At 38.3% G+C, this 22,617-nt stretch overlaps 1 protein-coding gene across 1 annotated transcript in view; it reads right to left on the bottom strand.

Annotated features, from left to right (window-relative positions):
* AVEN (apoptosis and caspase activation inhibitor) overlaps positions 1-22,617 on the bottom strand; it is a 220,991-nt gene that overhangs the window by 845 nt on the left and 197,529 nt on the right. Inside the window, exons 3-5 of the mRNA XM_036736676.1 lie at positions 12,832-12,902; positions 3,016-3,111; positions 593-938 (exon numbers count right to left, since the gene is read on the bottom strand). Of these exons, the coding sequence (XP_036592571.1) occupies positions 593-938; positions 3,016-3,111; positions 12,832-12,902 (513 nt within the window). The remainder of the gene's footprint in view (positions 1-592; positions 939-3,015; positions 3,112-12,831; positions 12,903-22,617) is intronic.

Below are 22,617 nucleotides of genomic sequence, written 5' to 3'. Positions count from 1 at the left end.
GGAAGTTAATGAGGTGTCTGATACTCAATGAGAAAAAGAGGAAACTGCCCCAGGAGTCTGTCCCATTTATTTTCATTGTAGCCGAGACAAATTATTTTCTTACCTTCTATATGAACAAAATAAAAAGTACAAGTCCACAAAAAGCCCATGGCAATGAGGGGGAAACAGTTTCCAGAAGATACTGGTAGAGTGTTCTAATGGAGAAATGTGGGTGATGGGTCTGCTCAGGTACATATCTAAAAGGCCCGATGCTGAAAAAGACTACATACAAAAGGGATAAGCCTGGGGCTCAATGTATCCTAGTACACTTTTAAGCATAGAGGGGTTTAATTTAAAGCCTTAGGTTGAAGATCATAATCAAATCTGCAACAGTATTTGGGCTATCTCTATAGTGGGGAGGATGCTCTCAGACTGAAGCAGAGATGTAAGCACAAAGATAGATATCAGTATACAACCCTGAATCAACATCAAATGCCATTAAGACTACGTATGCAAGATGGAATTAGGACAAGCCTGCCTGTTTGCACTAATAAACCAAAATAAAGGAATCAGAAGAGAACAGGGGAAGGAAAAAACAAAATCAAAGGCATACCATTTTCCTCTTGGACCCTCTTTCCATCTTTTTTAGCTTTGGTATCTTGATATGTCTGAGCTGTTAGAGCGTTATCTTCCTCTTTTACTGGAGCATCTAAATTTAGCAACAGATCAAGTTCTTCATCTAGGTGGTCGACAGTTTGCTGCAGTGGTGGAGTGGTTTTCTGAAAAGCTTCTGAAGTGCATGGCCTAGGTCCATCTTTACCCGTGGGCACTGGACGGCTGGCAGCATCAGAGATCACATCAGAGCCTGGCCCCAAGGGCCATCTCATCTGCATACCCAGCCCCTTGCCATCTTCCATTTTCTTTGATTTCATCTGGGGAAGCTCTAGAGGAGCTGCAGCCTTAAGAACCAAGCAGATAACTGAGTTGACTGAGAGAACTTGTGATACCACCTAGAATCAGCCTATACTTGTGTAAGTGGGAACACAACAAGAGGGGCTGCCTGCTGCCTCACTCTCCTAGCTAAATAGCATAGTAGAAAAAGCAACTGAGGGGAATCACATTTTCTCTAGTTCTATGAAAACCCATCATTTACTCTTCCACACAGTTTGGTTCCTTTTTTAAATTGGCTGAGACTGTTTAAATGTCAAAACTGGTTTGGCAAATCCATGTGCAAAAATGCCTTAGGATTCATTTAATACCTATGGTGTCTTATTAGGAAGCGTGAGATCTGAAAGCTCATCTAGTAAAACTCTCCACCTAATACAAAAATTCTCCTCCCCAACTCATAGTGAGACAGCCATTACCCTGAGTTCCCATCACTGTAAGTGTTCATCTCAGAAAACAACTCACTGCACTTTTAGACAGCTTTCAGACAGATAGCACTTTTAGACAATTAGAAAATTCTTTCTTAAATTGAGCTTCTGTTTTCCTGTAACTGGTCCTACTTTTTGCCCTCTGGATCCACAGGAGTAAGACTAATAATGCCTCTTCCCCATATCCACCTCCCCTCCAGATACTTGAAAACAAGTATCATGTGCCACCTAAATCTTCTCTTCTTCAAGTTAAATATCCCTATGCAATCAGTATCTGGAAATGTCATATAAAAAACAGTTAGTCACTCCTACTAATCTTTCTCTGGGGGAGCTCCAGTATATATTCCTCAGACTTGGTGCCCAGAACTGAAATAGAATACTCCACAAGACTTACTCTCTACCTTTTCCTGGACATTACACTTTAATGCAGGCTGAGATAGCATCAGGTTTGTTTTGTTGGGTTTTTTTTAGCAGCCATTTCACATTGCTGGCTCATATATTGGGTTTGCAGTAAAACAAATCTTTTTCATGTGAAATAAACATTCCCCTCAAGTCAAGGCTTTCCACACTAAACTGCATACATCCATAAAACATTCCTCCCACCTCAACTATTGAATCAGATTGAATGGGGTTCTATAAATAACTTACAGGGAAAGGGTTTGCAACTTGCACTGTGCAAGATTTACATGAGAAAAGCCATATCTACCTTTGGTAGTCCAATGTATCTATTACATCTGTGTTCACTCAATAATGTCTTTATGCATAAATCTTCATGTCATTAAAAAAAATTGAATGTCACCTCCATAATAAGTCATTGGAAAGTGAATATAGTACATTTAATGAATGATACAAAGAAGAGTTGACCAGTGTTCCAAATAGAAGCCATAATCGGCCTCCATTCTCCTTGTTTTGATTCTTCATATGTAGTAACTGATACTATACCAATCACAATGACCACTATTCAAGTGCCCCTTCAAAGTCATGGGATTTTATTCTGAGAGCTTTTTTCACCAAGTTTCCAAAGTTCTGTTCTCATAGCTATACATTTATTCTAACACCTTCCCCATTGCAACTGCCTATGTTTTCAAAGAACACAAACAACTTCCTTTGTGTCTCAGGGAACGTCTTTGTCATCTAGGTGTGCTTCAATGTTTAATAAATGTGGTCCCTTGTAAATGAAAGCAGATCTGCTGCAGCATAGCGCTGCATGTCTTTTCATCCTGTCTCTGCCCAACCCCCAATTACTATCAGCTCTGGCTTCAGCTGATAACTGCTTTTCTTTGGGTTAAAGTGAACTCTAAAGCCTTATTAGATCAAATAGTCTGTGACTCTCTTCTTCCTAATCCTGTGGTCCTTCTCCCTCATTCTCAAAACCCGATTGTTAAGTGGCAGAGATGATATTCCCTGCAGAACCTCAACTGAAAAAGAAAGAAAAGTGCAGTGCAGGAAGGATCACAGGCTCTTGTCCCCTGAGCCTCTGGATAATATAACTTTTGATGCACGCAATAACTTGTCGATGAAACATCAAGCATCAGAGATGGCTAAAGTGAATTCAAAACAACTGTCGTGAGGCATTTGTTCTTGGCAGGAGAGCTGCAAAGATAAAGCCCCCTTTTTCCTGCTCTTCTGTCCCCAAACCTAAGTACGTTTGAAGGAGTGTTACCTGGACTAACTCAGCAGCCACATTCAGCCGGAGTGACAAAGGCACTTCTTGAAGGGCTCGGACCAGTGACTCACAGTCCACATAAAGGGCTGATATCTGTAGCAGAAAGTGGCAGAATGAATATGAGGATTAATAATCACCTTCTGAAAATAAAAGGAAAGCAGGTAACAGGAAACACTCATGAGTGATTTTGTTTTGAATTCTTCCTTATTTTCTACCATACCCAAAAATTCATGATTGTCACCTTGGAGAACCTAGGTCCAAATTATGATATGGACAAGACAATGAGTACCACAAAATGGTAGCAAACAACAAAACAAAACAAAACAAATTTTTATTAAAGAGGACAGGGAAAAAAGTACTAAAAAGAGAAGGCCAGTTTCTAGCAGCAGGGGAAGTCCTGACAAAAGTCCCTGGCTGTACAGGAACCTCCTGGCATCACTGGCTCAATCACAATCCAGATGACAACTTCATCAAGTCAATTGGAAGCTCCCTTTTATCTAGACTACCTTTCAGCATGCAAGCCACAAAGTCACATGGGTCACAGAGGCAGTTGTTATAAATAAAGATGTACTGAGTCCTGGATGGGAACAGACATCAGTCACTACTTTGTTAAGCAAGCATTACATATACTTCCCCTAGCTGGGTTTGGATGGCAGATAGATGGGGCTGAGAAAGAACCTTTGTATAACCTATCCTTCTGTAAAAAGTCTTCCACAAACATTAGAATGGTCAAAGTCAAATTACAATGAAAACATATATGTGATGAATAAGCCCACTATATCTATCAGGCTTGTTTCTAGCCCCTACTTGGAACACCCTCCCCACTCCTGTCTGAATCTTACTTCTCCATATGGCCCAGCTCAAATCCTACCTCCTCCATGAAGTGTTCTATCATGATTTCTCCTTCCTATGAAATCACAGCAGTCACTAACTACTGTGTTTCTTTGGTACTTACCATACACTACCCTTGAAGATCTTTTATGCTGTTGTCATATCATTCATTAATTCATATTGTTATCTAACTTTTTTATGTATGTCTTATTTTGCTACCTAGACTGTAAGCTCTTTAAGGGCAAAGACTAACTGTAATGTATCTGTAACCCACATAATACCCAGCACAGTGCTGAGCATATGATATTTAAGCATTTAGATATTCAATGGATGAAAAAAGAGTAAAGAATTTGAGTAAATTTGAAATAATAAATCATTTTTTCTTCTTTAAAGACAAGTTTTCCCCTAGAAATATTTGAAAATTCCTGGTTTAAGTTATGCAATAATATTTTATGGGCATCCCAAGAAAGATCCTGAACCTTTGACTCCCCAAGCATCCACATCCAAAGGTACCACATTACACATGGAATATAGTGGAAAGTGGAAAGCACCGCAGGGACTCTACTGTATCCCCAATTAGTCAGCAGAAGAAATTAATAGAAATCAAACCTATCATGAATTTCCTCTGCTCAGATCTCTCTCGTCAAGAATCCCCTATTTGAAGAATCTTAATGGGTCTAGTTGCTAAACTCTCATTTCTACTTTAACTCTCTTTTCTCTCTTTATCCTCCCCCCAAATCCCTCTATCTCTGGGGTATAGGGAAAGGGAAAAGAGAATACTGAAGAGAATTTAAATGATTTTAAAAGGCCATCTCTACCACACACTCATCAGCAAATCTGGATATCCTTCAAATATATCAAACAGTCCACTGAATAAGACTTCCTATATTCACCCAGCCAGTTTTGCACTGAGAATTCAAGAAATAAAGCAATCTGGTTACATACATCTCAGTCTTCATCACCCATGTGCCCTTGGTACTGAAACCCTCAAAAAATGTTTTAATATGCTGCTATGACTTCTGCTCTGTGGTATTTATTTCATTTCCTGTTTTGAGAAAGTTGTCTTCAAGGATCAACTCAGAAACCAAGCTCCTATTCAAAGCATTTCCTAATTCCTTCAGTTATTAGTACTATCTTCATCTGCAAATTATCTTACATGTTTTATCAACCTAGGAGAATGTGAACTCCTTGAGGGCATGGACTAGTTTCTGGTTTTTGCTTTGTAGGCCCAAAGCCAAACCCAAGGCCTAGCCCTAGGATATTGTTTACACTTAGATGTTTATTATTTTCCATGACTCCTTCCAATTACTCTAATTCCTTCAGAATGCAGCATTTATACTCCATACAATTCAACATTTCTTAAACACCCATAATGAGAGATTAGGCAGGTAGGTGCCAGTGGAGAGAGCTCCAGGCTTGGAGTCAAGAAGACCTGAATTCAAGTCTGGCCTCAGATTCTTACTAGCTGTGTGACCCTGGGCAAGTCACTTAACCCTGTTTGCCTCAGTTTCCTCATCTGTAAAAACAAGCTAGAGAAAGAAAGGGTGAATCACTCTAGCATCTTTGCCAAGAAAATCTCAAATGAGGTGACAGAGTCAGACACAACAAAACAAATGGGAAATTAGGTCCCCTCTCATCCTGAGCTGGCATGAAGCCAAGAGGGCACAGCAGATATAATGGGGGACTGGCCAGTTCTTATTAGCAGAATAATCAACTAATGTAAATCCTATGTAGATTCTGAAGCACATAGAGACATTCTGTAACTGGTTCCAGTATACTAACCACGTGGTGAATAGAAGCTTCTGTAATTCACTGTAGCTGCACAGCTAGAACTTGGAGTATATTCAAATGACACTAGTTGACCTCATCCTCTTTAGTTGACTCCTGCTGACAGTACTCAGGTGAGAGAAGAGAAAAAATGCTGCAGTGGGGAAAGGCCTCAAGCCCTCTCCATCCAAGGCCGACATGTGGCCCACGGAGACAAACCTCGGTTTTTGGTGTCAGCACTTGTTCTTTCATTTTAGGTGAAGAATATTGAAGTCCATGACCTTTAGCTAAGACATCGGCCCATCTGTCACCAATACCTCATTTGAGTATGAACTTGGTGGAATCAAGTGATATGTAGAAACTGTTTTAAGTTTAAACCTGCTCTCTTCAGGGTCAAAAGGTGGTATAGGGGACAGTATTCCCTCCCAGTATTAGGAGGAAAATGATTATATTTCTTCCTAGATCTTTGAACAGATGATTTCCAAGAGACATGGGAAGACATATATATATAAACTGATAGAGAATAAAGTAAACAGAATCAGAAGAATGATTTATCCTAAAACATCAATATTATACAAACAATTTTGAAGACATAAAATGATGAAGAATGAAATGAGGAGAGAAGCAGGAAAAAATTATTTAATAACAAAATCTTAACAACATTGAAAGCTATAAGGTACAGAATGAGATACCCACATAAAAACATAAATATATACGTGTGTATACACACATATTCACATAAATGTATATGTGTGTATACAGCTAATGAGGGAATGTTTTACTTTACTAAGCATATTTATCAGAAGGAATATTTATTAGAAGTAATTTGTTGTTATTTTTTTTCCCCAATAAGGTAGAGCGGCAGGAGGGATAGAAAAGAAAAGAAAAAAAAGGAATCCTTGATTTACAGAAAACATTTCTATAATACTATCACTCTTGTTTCTCTTTCTGGTATTCTCACTTGAACTCTTCCCACCATGATTCACAGATTTCCATAATAGTATATACTTTGAAAGAATGCTACCTTCCCAACCTCCTATGAGATCTGTTCCTTTTGATTAAGGTTATACCCTTCTTTGACAATACATTCATGTGTCTTAGACTACCCAAGTCTCAATGATACCAACATTTATTAGAATATAAGCTCCTTGAGAGCAAGGTCTATTTATGTTTTTTCTTTCAGCTTTCAGTTCTTATCTCAGCACACACTATGCTTAGTAAAATTCTTTATGATTTACCTCCTAGTATTAAAATCAAAATTTGATTTCATTACTCCTACTCTGTGTTGATATATCGAAAGTATAATTCCCACTCATGTTTTTGTTATTTTTTTGAGAATTAATTGGTAATTTCTCCATTATAATTCTTCTTTCTGTGTCATGCCTATTACCTTCCATAGTATCTATTTCTTATAGCTGAAGGCAATTAGGTGATGTAGTGAATGGACTATTAGACCTGGAAACCTGGAAGACCTGAATTAAAAGTCCTGCCTCAGACATTTACCAGCTGTATGACCTTGGACAAGTAATTAAGTTCTCTTAGCCTCCAGTTCATCATCTGTGAGAAAACATACTTCAAAGATTAGTATGAGGATCAAATGATTTAACATATATAAAGCAGTTTGCAAAGTTAAAGTGCTATATAAAATGCTCTCTGTTACTCTCTGGGCATTTTCTTCCTTTCCTAAAATTTCAGTTTAAAGCCTTCATGTTCACGTCAACGAGCATTTAAATGCCAACTATGTACAAGGCACTATGCTAAGTGCTGGAAAATACAAAGAAAGGCCAAAAAAAAAAAAGCTCCTGCTCTCAAGGAGTTCATAGTCAAAATGAGGAGAAAAGATGCAAACAAATATGTATCAACAAAAAATATATACAGAAAAAGTTGGGGGCAATCTCAGAGAGGGGCACTGAGATTAAGGAGGACTGGAAAAGACTTCTTACAGAAGCCTAACCTGAGACCTGAAGGATGCCTGGGAAGTCAAAAGCAGAGATGAGGAGGAGAGTCCCAGACCTAGAGGACAGTAAGCGAAATGCCCAGAGTCTAGAGAAAGAATGTCATGGGGCAGGAACAGCAAAGAAGCCAGGATCACTCGATGACCAAGTATGTGGACAGGAGTAAGTTGGAAGAAGACTACAGAGGTAGGAAGTGGACAGATTATGAAGGGCTTTAAACCACAAACATGAATTTTAAAACTGAAAGGGAGTATTTTTTTCATTTGGTCCTGGAGGTAACAGAGTTTCAACGCAGTTTACTAAATGGAGGGTGTGTGTGGGGCGTGATATTGTATCTGTATTTTAGGAAGATCAATTTGACAGCTGGGTGGAGGGTAGGTGGTAGTGGTGAGAGGTCTGAGGTGGGTAGACAAACAAAAAGCTACTGCAATAGACCAAGCATGAAGTGATAAGGGCCTGCACCAGAGTGATGGCAGGGTCAAAGGAGGGAAGGGGATGTATAGAACAGGAATTGACAACTGACTGCATATGGGGGTGAAAGAGAATGAGGAGTTGAGAATGACTGCAAGCCTGGGTGACTAGAAGAATGACAGTACCCTTGACAGTAATAAAAAAGTGAGGAAGAGGGGAGGGTTGTCCGAATGACAATTGGACATGATAGACTCTCAGAGGTCAAGAGAGAGGTTAGGACTGAACAAACAAATCTGAGAATCATCTACATAGAGATGATAATTGAATCCATGAAAGTTGATGAAGTCTCCAAGAAAAATAATGTAGAACGAGAAAAGAGGGCATAAGATAGAGAGTCAAACAGTTAGAAGGTATGATTTAGTGGAAGATTCAGCAAAGGAGACTGAGAAGGAGCAGTCAGACAGGCAGATAGAAAACTGGAGGAGAACTAAAAAAGAAAACAATATGAAGGAGAAGAGCTGCAGTTTCAAAGGCTGCAGAATGGTCAAAAAGAAAAAGGAATGGAAAAAAGGTCATTAGATTTTGCAATTAAGAGATCATTGGTATCTTTGAACAGAGCAGCCAGTACAGAGGAAGAGACTGAAGCAAGACTGTAAGAGACAGTAAGAGAATTAGGATCACAGAGGGGACAGTCTACTGGAGAAGAAGGAATAGTATGGGATCATCTCTTCGTGTATAGAGATTTGCCTTGGCAAAGAGAAGGACTACCTCCTTATGTAAAACAGGCAGCACTCAGAAGGCATCTGAGTGATGTGGGATGAGGAGGGAAGAAGAGAGAGCTCCTAGCCAATGGCCTCAAGTTTTTCAATGGAATATGAGGCAAGCCTCTCAAATGAGAAAAAAGGGGGAAGGAGAACTATAGGAAGTTTGAGGAGGGATTACAAGGTTTAGCAGAGCCATTCTGGTAGATGGGATCATGACTTAATTGGACAGATGCACAAAGACTGCCTTCCTGCATTGAGGCCCCAGTCGAGACCATTTAACTAATTTTTAGTGTACATAGCATGTTTTTGTGATTTTCTCCAGCTTCATTCAACAGTCCATGAGTAGGAGCCACAGCAGAAGATAGTGGAAGTAATTCAAGGCTGGGGTTTAGCAGAGCAAAACCTTTGATAGAATAAAGAGGCAAGGACAAAGACAAGGTTTAGAGTTGCAAAGCAGAAGGAGAAAAGGAATAACAGCTTATGGTTGGATAAAGGAATTTCAGAGTTCATGGAACACCTGTGATACGGCAAGATCAAAAAAGTATAATTATTTCTGTATAGCTGTGATGGGATGGAGGAATATGTCACAAAAATTGAGTAAATTGAGAAGTGGAAGTGTTTGAGGAAGTATCGGTATGTAAGCTAGAGTATGACAGCAGGAATTGAGAAGAAAACGACCGTGAGTCCCACAGTGAACTCGGTGAAGAAGGAAGGAGAGCGTTCTAGAGGTCATTAGATAATAAACATCAGAATCTTGACTGGGTGATAAATACAAATTGAATGAAATTCAATGGAGAAGTTAATGAGTAATGGTGGTAGAGAGAACCTGGAGTAGCAATATGGAACAAGGAATGTTTGAACTCCTCAAACACAGCCAGTGAGGGGAGAGGGAGGGTGACTATGGGCAAAAGTACCATCAGGGCTAGCAAGGTTAGCCAGGGAAGCTGTATTATCAGGAGGGAGCTAGTTTCAAGAGGTTTCAGTGAGTGCAAGAAGATGAAGAGGACAGGAAAGGAAAAGGTTTTAGATGAAAGCAAATCTGTTACCTATGGAACAGCCATTCTAGAGAACACAGTAGGAAGACTGGAGAGCTTTAGAGTGGGAGGTCTGAGGGGTTCGATTAATGGGGATAGGAATAAGGGAAGAGGCAGTGGGAGACAGAGAATAGGGTTTGAACAATGACAGCTGGAAATTTAGAATCACTTGGAGGATGGCATGCCATGAATAACTTCAGATAGATTACCATTAACCATATGTGTCTGGCCTCATTTGGAGCTGACCTGGCCGTCCCATTGAATATTAGCCACGCAGGGAGGTAGGCTCCGGAAAGGTCAATCCTGTGGAGACATAGTTAACTAAAGAGGGTACCTAGACTATAATATTCAAGGTGGCCAATCTACCTGTGAAACATATTCCTCTAAGCTTTTGTGAGATGTACTCCATCTTGCCAAGAGGCCATCATTATTGACATTATACATCAAGTCCTAAAAATCTTATTTTTAACCATAAAGTGTAGTATATAGTCAATTGTATATTTCCCATATTCCTTTTCTCTTTCAGAGCCATAATGTTTTACTATGCTCAACTTCCTTCAGTTTCATACTTAGTATTTATGAGTCACTACAGATATAATCCAAATTTTTTCTGGAATTATTGTTCATATTAATTCCACAAATGCTTATTTGTAAGTACCTACTAAGTGCAGCACACTATGTTAAGAGGTAGAGAAACTGGTTCAAACTTTAGACAAGACACAGTTGTATCCTCGTGAAACTTACACACTAATATGGAAATAACAGACAATGGTAACTATAACACACAATATTATATGACAAACACATTACAAATGGCATTACAAAGTCTATGTGAGAATCAAAGGAGAGGTCTTTCCCAACCAAGAAGATCAGGAAAATCTTCATGGAAGTGATGGTATCTCAGCTGGGCTTGGAAAGAAGCATAAGAATTCAAGAAGGAAAGAGAGAGAGGAAGGATATTCCAAGCATAGTGAACAGTATGAGCAAAGGTCAAGAGGTAGGATAATATGGGTAAGGTTCAGGACGCAAGAGATGCAGACCCCAGATATATGATGAAATTAAGTACAGAAAGGTGGGCAACAAAAGATTGTTAAGTAGTGAAGAGAGGATATGTCATCATTCATACCTGTTAATTAATTTTCTATCAATATATCTAAATCTACTAACTAGTGGATAGCATAATTTTCTTAAAGAATTCAAGCCATTCTTGATAGTCTCAGTCAATGTCTATCAATACTTACAGCTAACCTTGCCATGTTTTTTAGCTTCTTGGTAATAGGTACCCAAGATCCATAGGGTTTTGGTGCTTGATAAAAATGACTTGCACATTGGTAACCAGCCTTTTTCTATTAAAATATAATCAGTTTCATTTGGTTCTTTTCAGTTTACAGATGTTCTAAAAACTGATTTTTAGCAGCTTCTGCCCTTTATTATGTTCCTCTGCCTCCATAATGCAGAAGCACATTTTTATGATGGACATTTTTCTTTCTTTCATGGCTTGCCATTGCCAAATAATTCATCATCATCCCCCCTACACCAGATATGGTATTTTCTTTCTGCAAAGGGCTATGTGATCACTTCCATGACCTATTTCTCCCTGCCTGTATGACAGGTGAGCATTGCAGCATGATAGAGCTGGAATTTGGGGCCCTCACCTCTGTTCCTCAGTCTGTTGAGTAAACCAGTACACTCCTTCTAATGCTCTTAGAAAATTCTATGACTAATTATCAGATAACTATTGTTGTGTTTGTCCTTTGTTCTGGAAGAGGACCATGATATCAGGGAGATGATGACATGACTTGCAATTGACTCTGAGTTCAGTGAGGGAGGGCTGTGCAAGGTCACCAGCCTCACTGTCTCCTCCAGAACCATCTGGGTCCAGTGGCCAGAGATTCATCAGGATAACTGGAGATGTCCCAGGATGCAGTGGGAGACCCTGGCCCTTTTAGCCTAAGGTCTTTTCAAGTTCTCACTTTGGGTGAGGCAATGCCCATTCAGTGAGTAGGCCTCTGTAAGAAGTGATCAAGAGATAGCCCCTTTAATTAAAAAAAAAAATCAAACTGGGAGGGCAAGACCCTCAGGGTTGCTGACCAAAAGAGAAAGTTATTATTTACATTCATTCTGAGCCAGGAGGGCCCAAAAAATAACCATTAAGTGGTGTTTAGGCAGGGACCCATTGTTGTCCAATCCATAAGATCTAGCCTATGAAAGAGGTAGGAGATAAGCAGCCCCTGATAATTTTCCATGTAGCCATTATTGAGGTACCTTCTTCTTTTAATGTCTTCATTTGAAAGAAAGGAAAATACCTGTTAACAGCCTATATGGTGAGGTTTGGTAAAATCCAATTTGACAAATTATCAGAGCTCTTTGAAAGAAAAATTCAGTACAGAAAAAAAACCACAACACTATTAGGATTATTATAACACATCAGGAATTGGGGTCATTCACTGAATAGTATTTTGTGCTAACATTATGTCATAAGTCTACAGACTATAGGCAAAAGAAGAGATGGAGTGCATTTTAAGCTACTGAATTCTTTTATTCAGGCAATGCTTTTAAATATTATAGAAAAAAAAGACATTAAAGTATTGGAAAGAGAGCCACTCACACGCATCAACCCAAACTTCTTTGAGATCAGATCTATACTTTCAAATTATTAAAACAATGGAGGTCTTCTGGTTTAGTGGTCCAAATAATTCAAGCACCTCTAAAAGAAGCAGGGTTAATGAAGTAATCTGTACTTTTCTGCTATGTGAGCAGCAAGATACAATAAAAAAGACTACTGGAGATGGAATTGCGAGACCTGGTTTTAATCCAAGCTCTGCCATTTATTAACTGTGTCCTTGGGCAAGTCACAACCAATCTGAGCCTCACTTTTCTCACTATACAACTGATATAATATTTGTATTACTTGTTGTTGTAAAGAAAGTGGGGTGTATACCTTAAGGCATTAAATTAATATTAGTAATTATTTCCACATGAAGAGTCAGCTTAAGCAAGTATGTTTCTCTGGGTACATTAACACTGCATGAAGAGAAAATTCCAACCTACTTGTTTAGGAGATGAAACTTCAGTATTCCATTCTTTTTCCTCTGCAAAACGAAACTGTGAGAAGGAGTCACCTGCAGACAAAACAAAAAATATAATTCCAATTAAGAAAGCTAAAGAAACACCTCTAGTTCAATAAATTGCTTTTCTCTCCCTAAAGCAAAACTCACATTTCCACAAAGTCAAACTATGTGGAATTCAATTCAATTCAAATATATGGCTCATTACCAAAATTCAAATTCCATAGCACTTGTTTGAGCTCCTGGAGAAAAATTTGTGAGCACATAAAGTGAAAATAAACAATGCAAGCACATCATTAAAATAATCGAGTTAATTTGGGTAAAGAATACAAATAATGAAAAAACAGAAATTGTGAACTAGAAGGGGGCAAGGAACAACAGGTCTCTGATAAGAGGGAGGAGAAAGTTCAATAAGAATTGGAGAGTTGGAAAGATAAGAGATTATGAGCAAAGAAGGAAATTTCAGAGTTCAAAAATGTTGGAAGTGGTCATTTCAAAGGACAGTGATTTTTGAGGTGTGGCCCGTGATAGCTCAAGTAGGAGACAGTCAAAGATTTATAGTAACTGAGAAACCATGAGGTAAGAGTGTTGGAATAATCAACAAGAAGAATTTTAAAGTTACTGAATGGCAGAGGGCAAGGTAGAGAGGAAGACTATGAGCCAGGTGCGAGTCATTGGAAAGGATATCCTAGAAGTCGGTAAATGACTGACAATAATGAGAAGCATATGGTGGCATAATCACTCTGAAGAACTACAAAGAAGTTTCTTTGAAGAATGATGATAGAAAAATAGTACAGAAATAGAAAGCAAGAAATATGCTGCCCCCTCCTCTTGGCCTCCTACTTGAGTAGGAGATAGAAAGATAATGATTGGAGTTGTGCATTATCACTAGGGGGGGATGCCAGGTTTTACTTCATTTGAAGAGGGAAAAAAAAATCCAACATATAAATATTTATTTACAGTGGAATGGGGATAGCCAAAGGGAACCCCAGGCCTGTCTCCCAGTCTTCTGTTATTCTCAATACACCATGTTGTCCTTCACATTTCTTCAGTGCCTCCCCTCCTCCCCCACCCCTGCCCCCACCAGTGTCTAGCACTGTGTCTCTGCCCAGCACAGAGCTCAACACACTCTAAGTACTCAATAACAATTCATTGACTGATCCACCACAAAAGTCCTACTCCAAAACCTTATCATGTAAGTGACAGATTCTTGAAAGTTATGCCAATGAACTTACAAAAGATCTCTACAAGTTGTGTGATAATGGAAAAGGCCTTGAGTCATTCTTGGCAAAGACTGATCCTACTGTCTAAGGACAAGCCTAGCTAAATACAGAAAGTTTCACCACCAAGAAGCAGGCCACTAGGTGATAAATTTCAACATCACCCTCAATCTTATGCAAGCCACAGTAATTAAAGCAGAGTAGTGGGGAAGGATTTGACAGGATTCGAAGAATCGCAATTTTTGGAATGTCTATAACCATCAAATACTTATGCTCTAAAAGTTAAATTCTTCTCTAAGTGAACACATTACTAGACTGAATCATATCAATATTGATACTCTCACTATAAATGTGACCAAAAGATATGTGGTACTATTGCTAAGAAGACCCTGCCCCCAGCCCCTGATAAAAACCCCAGTTTGCATAAGAAAAATGGACTTAGATCTTGCCATTTGGGTTCAGCAAATGTCTCTGGGCCCCGTGGCTGCTCTAAGGAATGTCAACTAATTAACCAGAAGGAAAGCCTCACCCAACAGTCTCTTTGTTTCCCTAAGTAGGCTCAGAGATGTCTCTATCTCATGTCAACAAACCCAGATGGAGCATCCCTTGGTCTGTCTATGGCCATTAAGGGTAAAAACCTTAGCCCCAGGCATTATCTTAAATTATGTGACTTTTCCTTATCCTGATATTTTATGAACTTATACAATGTTGTGGAATGTTAATGGCAAATTGGACACAGAGATCCTGGGTTGTAATTTCAGTTGACACTTTGACAACTGTCTAATTTGTTGTATTTACAATCTATTCCATTAAGGAAGTTCCTCTTCTTGTATTATGGCCATAAAAGTGAGGTAACACAGGCTTGCTGGGTCTGCTAAAATAACATATGTAAGTTTCAAGAGATAATTAACCACTGCACCTTGATTTTTCTGTATAAATGTCTCCTTCACCTCTACTCTTGGCCCTTCTGATTTGGGCTGCTTATGCCCCGGGACAGACGCCAGCTAATAAATTCTTCATTTAAAACTTATACTCTGTGGTGTGTCTTACTCACTCTCGGTACAACAGATATAAGAAGTTGCAGGTAATGGAAAAATGACTTACAGGTTCTCTTTGAAAAGGCAAATAGGAGTGTTGGCAGAGTTGATTTGAGTGCCCCAAACCAAGATGACATCGGGTCATCTTATTTTGAGTATGAGCAGAACAACTACTATGACAATAATTTCAGCTTTATATGTCAACATCTGATACAGAAGATAAAGTAAAGAAATTCTACTAAGAAATCATAAGGTCCTCCCAAATTAAAGTAATACATTTTAATTTAATACTTCAATGCAAAGTCAGGAAATGTTAAACTTCTCATCTCTGTAAATTATTTGGAAAAATACCCCATTACATGTATGTAGGGCTTTTTTTTATGAAAATAAGAGAAGGGGACAAATGATATTCTACATCAGATCACATTTTTATATACACAAGCCTGACTGAAAGGTACAAAGAAATGAGAATCCTATTGTGCTTACAGGTTGCATACTATTTTTTTAAATGTATTGATTAAGTAAAGTAAAATGGAATTTTTAAAAGCTTTCCTTCAATAAGGTGTATCCCATACATATGTTAAAATTATTGAAAGTCCTGTTCCTTACTTTCAGGCTTCAAAACCATGTCTCACCCTAGAATTTCCCTCAGCACCTGAGGCCTCCATACCTGGTAGCCTTCCCAACTTGACATATCCATCTACAAGGCCTGCCCCCCTTCTCCCACTGGTAAATAATTCCTGGGGCCTCCATTCTGTGCAGAGGCTCAAGCCAGCTTTCATTTCCCTACTAACCTCTGGACTTCAAAACCAGGTCCTCCCCCTGCCTCTAGGTTTCTTCATCTCCTTCACCTTTTTCCACTCCCTTTTGTGTGCTGTCTTCTTCCATTAGAATTTAAGCCCCTTGAGGGCAAAGACTAGTTTTCCCCTCCAGGTATTTATTTGTATTCCCAGGATTTAGTACAGTGTCCATTTAGTAAGCACTTAATAAATGCTGGTTTCCTTTCTTCACAACAAAAGAGATTCCTTTGCTCAATGATCAAATGAGGAATAAAAATAGGAAACAAATGTGTGGCAGAGGTTTTCATACTGGTAGATGTCCCAGACAGAATCCTAATGGAAGAGGGAAACTCTGTAGATGATGAAGTGTTCTGTTTTCATATAACTTATAATCTGCAGGAATCCTGGAAACATTGCAGAGTCTTCTAAATGAAATCTACCACTCAAGAGAGTTTGGCAGAATACTCACGAGAACACTACTCACATAAAAGAAAGAAAGAAAAAGTCCATTTCCTCACCTATAAAATCGAAATAGTATACTTCTATCTAGGGGTTTTTCTGAGGCAAATGAGATGCATGTTGTCGACCTTTAGTTTGGTTAAAGGAGGCAAACAGACTAGGTGATAAATAAATTCATACAGTTTTATTCCCTTGAACCTAGAGGATACATGATCATGGAATCAGAAGTAAGCTTCTGATTAACTTGAGCAAGAGAAAGAAGGTTTAAGTAACAATTCAGAACTGCAGTTTATGATCTCCATATCAAAGAAAGGAAGTTCTTAGGTACACAAGGCAACTGACAAGGTAGGGTCACTTAAAGATGCAAATGTCTCTAGCCCACAGCTCTGGCTGCCAGACTTTGTGTCACCACACACAATAAAGATATTCCCGGTCTTTGAAGTTGCTAAGGCAGGAAAAGGGGATTTTTAGAATAGAGCAAAAGCAGTTTGGAGGCTTTAGATATAATTGGGGCTCAAATAATCTGAAAGGATTGACAATTTAAAGTATTTTGCAAACATGAAAATACTATATTGTCAACATAATACCTATTATCCAGAATATAACATGGAACTGAACAATCTATAAACCTGGTACACACGTTCATGCACCTTAGGTAGATAAATAAGCCCAAAACTGAATAAGAAAATAAAGCAGACCAAAATTGCACTGAAAAAAAAAACACACATAGATTTTTAATGACTCTGAGCTTCTCAAGTGAAACAAAAATTTGGCCTTTTAACACTGATATTCTCCTAGTGGTGCTTTATGAGTACAAATTGAATGCCATTAGCCTTCAAGGAATCAAATTCAAGATTCAGTCGAAGGGCAAATGAGCATTGCATAGTGAAAATGGCTGTAGCATATTACCAAGAAACTATATACAAAAGCTTAAAAGACACCAAAGAAATATATGTCTAGAAAAAGAGGGGAGCCTGTTATAGAGGAAGAGCAAGCGACAAAGACAGCCTACGTGTTGTAAAATCCAAGTCATGTTAAGAAAGCCCCTGCGTATTGGGTGAACCTCTTGTGGTGCAATTATAGTCAGACATGCACTGGAATCATACCAGGTGAAAAAGCATGTGTGGGTTGTAATCTATACCATTAATGGGAGGAGCAATTTCCATGATATTACAGATTTGTGGAAGTTCGGACTAAGATGAAAATACAAACTTGCAAAGTGGATAACAGAGAAAAGTATTATTTGCAACTAAAGTATCCTTTCTGTTTAAAAAAAAAACATTCAGTATGGTATTCCATTAAATAGCCAGCTTCAATAAAGTAATATAATTTATATAAAAGTTAGGAATATAAATCTACTTCATAAAGTGAGAAATGCAATCATCAACATTAAGTATAAGCCAGGATTCCTATTCCACCATTCTCAAAAAAGACTAAAGACTCTCATAATAGCCTTCACACATACTCTAACGCTGGTTAAGATCTACAGCTTTACACTGCCAGATCCTTTTTACGCAGCAACTCTACTTCCAGGAAGGAAAACATACAAAAATAAGTCACAGATCTGAGACAGGTGTGAAAATTTATATCCATACCTTGTATCAGCAAGAAAAATTGAATTGCTGCCCAGTACAGCCACCTTTGTGAGTGAATGAACTCACAAGGTAGAGATTTCAACGAAAGAACCATAGAAAAGCATTAAGGAAGAAAAAAATTTCATTTTTGCAGAGGAAGTGTTGTATAATTATTTCATTCAACTTCAATCCTACGTGCACCTGGACAACAGAAGAGAAAAATTAAGTTCATTCTGTCTGGTCCACTTGTCCACTTTGAACTTAGCACTGGACATTGCCAGTAGTTTGATTATGGTAGTCATGGTCAAAACTGGTTATCTAAAGCTATTCCTCACAGGATGAGTTCTAGCTCTTTAATCTGACTCCCCATGCAAAAAGACCACCATAAGAATAAGAAGAAAAAACCCCCATTATGCTTCAAGTTGATTATTCAATTTAATTACAGTTGATTACTCATTGATAAGCTCCATTTTTACAATTCACCTTTATTATGGTCAGTATCCATCTTCCTCAAAGACTCTGAAATCTGCCCTTTAGCATGAAGGCTCAGTCCTTGAGAAATCACTAAAGAACTCTGCTTGCATGGGAGGCCAAACGAAGAAAGGGCTGGGTTTTGATGGAGTCCTCCACTGTCTCCATGGGACAAAGAGGGGTATGTGGCACTGCTGCTCCAACTGTCACCACAATGGCTACTAGATAAAAAGAATTTCTCCATCTCTCTCTGGACTTGTCTGTACCCATTCCAGGATGCCATGATTTAAGGTGAGGAAAGTCAAGGTAGATGGCAAGTCCACCTGTCTTGCATAAGGTGAAGGTTGATCCAGAGGGCATCCATAGTTCAATCTACTAGATGCCAAAATTCCTCCCCACTATAAAACTCTAAGTTTTGCAAAAGGAATGCTTGTGGAATCATTGTGGAATCAAGGACCAAAAAAAGAGGACTCTTTTCCTTTTTAGATACAAACAGCACCTGGTTTGACATTTATCCTAAAACAAAGCACTGCCAACATCCAGTAATGCTTTGGCACCCTTTTGGTTGTGCATAGGGTTGTACAACTTACTAACTTGACAAAATAAGACTTGACTGAACCCAGAGATGATGTAAGCAAAAAACAGGAAAACCAATCTTCCTGCTGCTCAATAAGAATCCCACCAGGTGTGATGCCTCAAAGGTTCCAAAACATCAGATCTCCACATCAAGCACAGCACAATAGCAGGTACCCATCTTCCCAAAGCATCACATGGATTTGATGGAAGAAATCAATGAGTTACACCCATGGACTTTGACTGGCTACTGAAGTAAAAACTGTATTCATAAGAATTTTCTATGCTTTATGAGAGAATAATAACCTGCCATTCCAGAATTTGGAACTTCATCCATTTCTCCCAAAGCTGTTGATGGAAACTGAAGTGTTAAACCTGATAGTACAGTAAATTATTTCAGTCTACTTGTTCTCAGGATAAGACTAGTACAAAATTCTTCCAGAAAATTCTAAACTGAAAGCAAAGTGATTAGGCAATGGAGATCATGGACAAATTTGCCTGTGAACTGAGCAGGGCAGTTCAAGGATGGAGAGAGAAGCAGTCAGTAAAAACTTAGACCTGACTGGCAAATCAGGAAGTTACTAGAAGATCCTGAAGAAAGGCTGGAATCATTGCAAATTAAGTGACCAACCATATGCAGTTAGCTGATAGGTTAGCAAACATTTATTTCAAAGGCTTATCACCCAATTATTTAAAAGTTCTCAAGGTAAAATTGATTTTAATTATTTTTTAAAGCATGTCATTAAGCATTAAATTGAGAGAGCAGAAGGAGGGAAAGTAAAAAGAAGTCAAACCATCAGAGTGAAGACAGTGGTTTAGGGATACACACTCAGCTGAACTCTCCAAACATTCCCCTCCAAACAACTTTAAAACCTCAAATCAAATTTTGGAGTGGCAAAGACAACAAAAAGTCAAGGTGAGACATTTTTCGGGCTTAAGAAAACTTAAAGAGGTCAACAGAAGAAGTCTGTGGCACCACGGTGAAGGCCTGTCTAGCGCCCACACATGCAGCAACACCAACAGCAGCTTTAGGAGTTCTCAGCCCAGAGGTGGTAAAGAGGTCAGACAACTAGTCAAAAAGAGATTTTAAGGGACCCTTCTGGCACTAGGTACAGCTGGTGATGACTGGCAACTTTATTGACCATACATAGTTCCAGGGTGGAGAAAAGTTCCAGTGGTTAGTCACAAAGGCATAGAGGGCACTCATCATGGGGAATAGCACTAGCTCTTGCGGCTGCAGGAAACCAGGGGCCCTTCCTGGGTAAAGACCATAGCACAGACCAGAATAACAGTGACCATACCTCTCCCAGGTTCAAACCACCTTGGAAGCACCAAAAACTTGCAGATGCCAAGAACTAACTGAAAATAGCAGCACAAAAAGGTCTGAAGCTTGAGACAGTGCCTCCTCACTCACACTAAGTGAGCAGAGCCCAACTTTAACACAAAGTTCAAAGTCAAAAAAGCTAGATAAATGAGCAAACAACAACAACAAAAAGAACTTGACAGGAAAAGGCTATTATGATGCCAGGGAAGACCAAGGCATAAACTCAGAAGACAACAATGCAAAAACAGCTATAAGCAAAGGCTCAAAGAAAAATGCTAATTGGACCCAAAGCATACAAGAATTGCTGAAGAAGTTAAAGAAAGAGATAAAAGTGGTAGAGGACAGAACTGAGGAAAGAAATGAGTGATGCAAGAAAGTTATGACAAAAAAATTAACAGCTTGATACGCAACAAATACTGAAGAAAACACCTTTAAAAAGAGAATTGGCCAAATGGTAAAAGTAGTACAAAAAGTCACTGAAAAGAACAACTTCTTAAAAAGCAGAAGTGGCCAAATGGAAAAGGAGGTACAAAGTCTCATTGAAGAAAATAATTCCTTAAAAATTAGAATTGTGTAAGTGGAAGCTAACGACTCCACGAGACATCAACAAACAATAAAATAAAAGTCAAAAGAATGAAAAAAAATACAATAAAATGTGAAATATCTCAATGGGAAAAAAACTGACTTAGAAAATAGGAGATAATTTAAGAATTACTGTACTACCTCAAAGTCATGATGAAAGAAAGAATCTAGACATCATATTTCAAGAAATTTTCAAAGAAAACTGCTCTGATATCTTAGTTCTAGAGGGTAAAATAGGAACTAAAAAAAAAAAATCTACTGATCACCTCCTAAAAGAGATCCCAAAATGAAAACTCTCAGGATTATAGCCAAATTCCAGAGCTACCAAGTCAAAGGGAAAATACTTCAAACAGCAAGAAATAAACAATTCAAGTATCATAGAACCACAGTCAAGATCACACAAAATTTTGTGGCTTACATGTTAAGAGAGCAGAGGGCTTAGAAAATTATATTCTGGAAGGCAAAGGAGCTAGGATTACAACCATGAATAACCTACCAGCAAATAACCAGCAAAACCAAGCATAATATTTCAGGGAGGGGGAGAGAAGGAATATTTAATCAAATAGAGGACTTTCAAGCATTTCTGATGAAAAGACCCAAGTTGAACAGAAAATCTGATATTCAAACACAATCCAAGAGAAGTATAAAAAGGTAAACATGAAAAGAGTAACCATAAGGGACTCATTAAAGTTAAAGTATTTACATTCCTATATGGGAAGATGACACATGTAACTCTTAAGAACTTTATCTTTATTAGAGCAGTTAAAATGAGTTTACATAGAGGCCATGGATATGAGTCTATTATGTTGGAAAGCTGTCCAAGAAAAATTAAGGGCTGAAAAAAAAGATGCCCTGGGAGAAGGGGAAAGAGAGGCAGAATGGAGAAAATGTTCTAACATATAAGAGGTATGCAAAGAGCTTTTACAAACAGTGGAGGAGAAAAGGGGATGGGCAATTTTTGAACTTTGTGCTCCCATTAAAAATCAGGTCAAAGAAGGAAGAATATATGCATATTTATGTGTAAATGTATATATGTGTCTGTACACACATACACTCAATTGTGTATGGAAATATAACTTACCTAATAGGGAAATAAGAAAGGAAGGGGAAAATAGAAGAGGGGGGGAGGGGAACAGGAAGGGAGGATTAAGAGAGGCAGTTGTTAGAAGCAAAACAGATTTTTGAGAAGGGACAGGATAAAAAGAGAAGGAGAGGAAGTAATAGAAAAAAATGAGATGGAGGGAAATACACAGTAATCATAACTGTGAATATGAATAGAATGAGCTCACCCAGAAGTAGATAACAGAATAAATCAGAAACCAGGATCCAACAATCTGTTACTCACAAGAGACACACTTGAAACAGACACACATATACAGAGTTAAAGTAAGGGGCTAAAGTAGAATCTAATATGCTTCAGCTGAAGTTAAAAAGGAAGTGGTTAGCAATCATGATCTCAGACAAGCAAAAATAAAATTAATTAAAAGAGATAATCAGGAAAACTACATTTTGCTAAAAGATGCCATAAACAATGAAGTAATATCAAAATTTTTTACAAGTTTCTCTGAAAAAGGCCTAATTTTTCAAGTATATAGGGAACTGAGTCAAATTTATAAAAATAAGAGCCATTCCCCAATTGATAAATTGTCAAAGGTTATAATCAGGCAGTTTTCAATAGAAGAAATCAAAGCCAACTATAATTATATGAAAAATGTTCCAAATCACTACTGATTAGAGAAATACAAATTAA

The sequence above is a fragment of the Trichosurus vulpecula genome, chromosome 8, assembly GCF_011100635.1.
Source record: "Trichosurus vulpecula isolate mTriVul1 chromosome 8, mTriVul1.pri, whole genome shotgun sequence".
Taxonomy (NCBI): domain Eukaryota; kingdom Metazoa; phylum Chordata; class Mammalia; order Diprotodontia; family Phalangeridae; genus Trichosurus; species Trichosurus vulpecula.
This window is presented reverse-complemented; position numbering and strand designations above follow the sequence as displayed.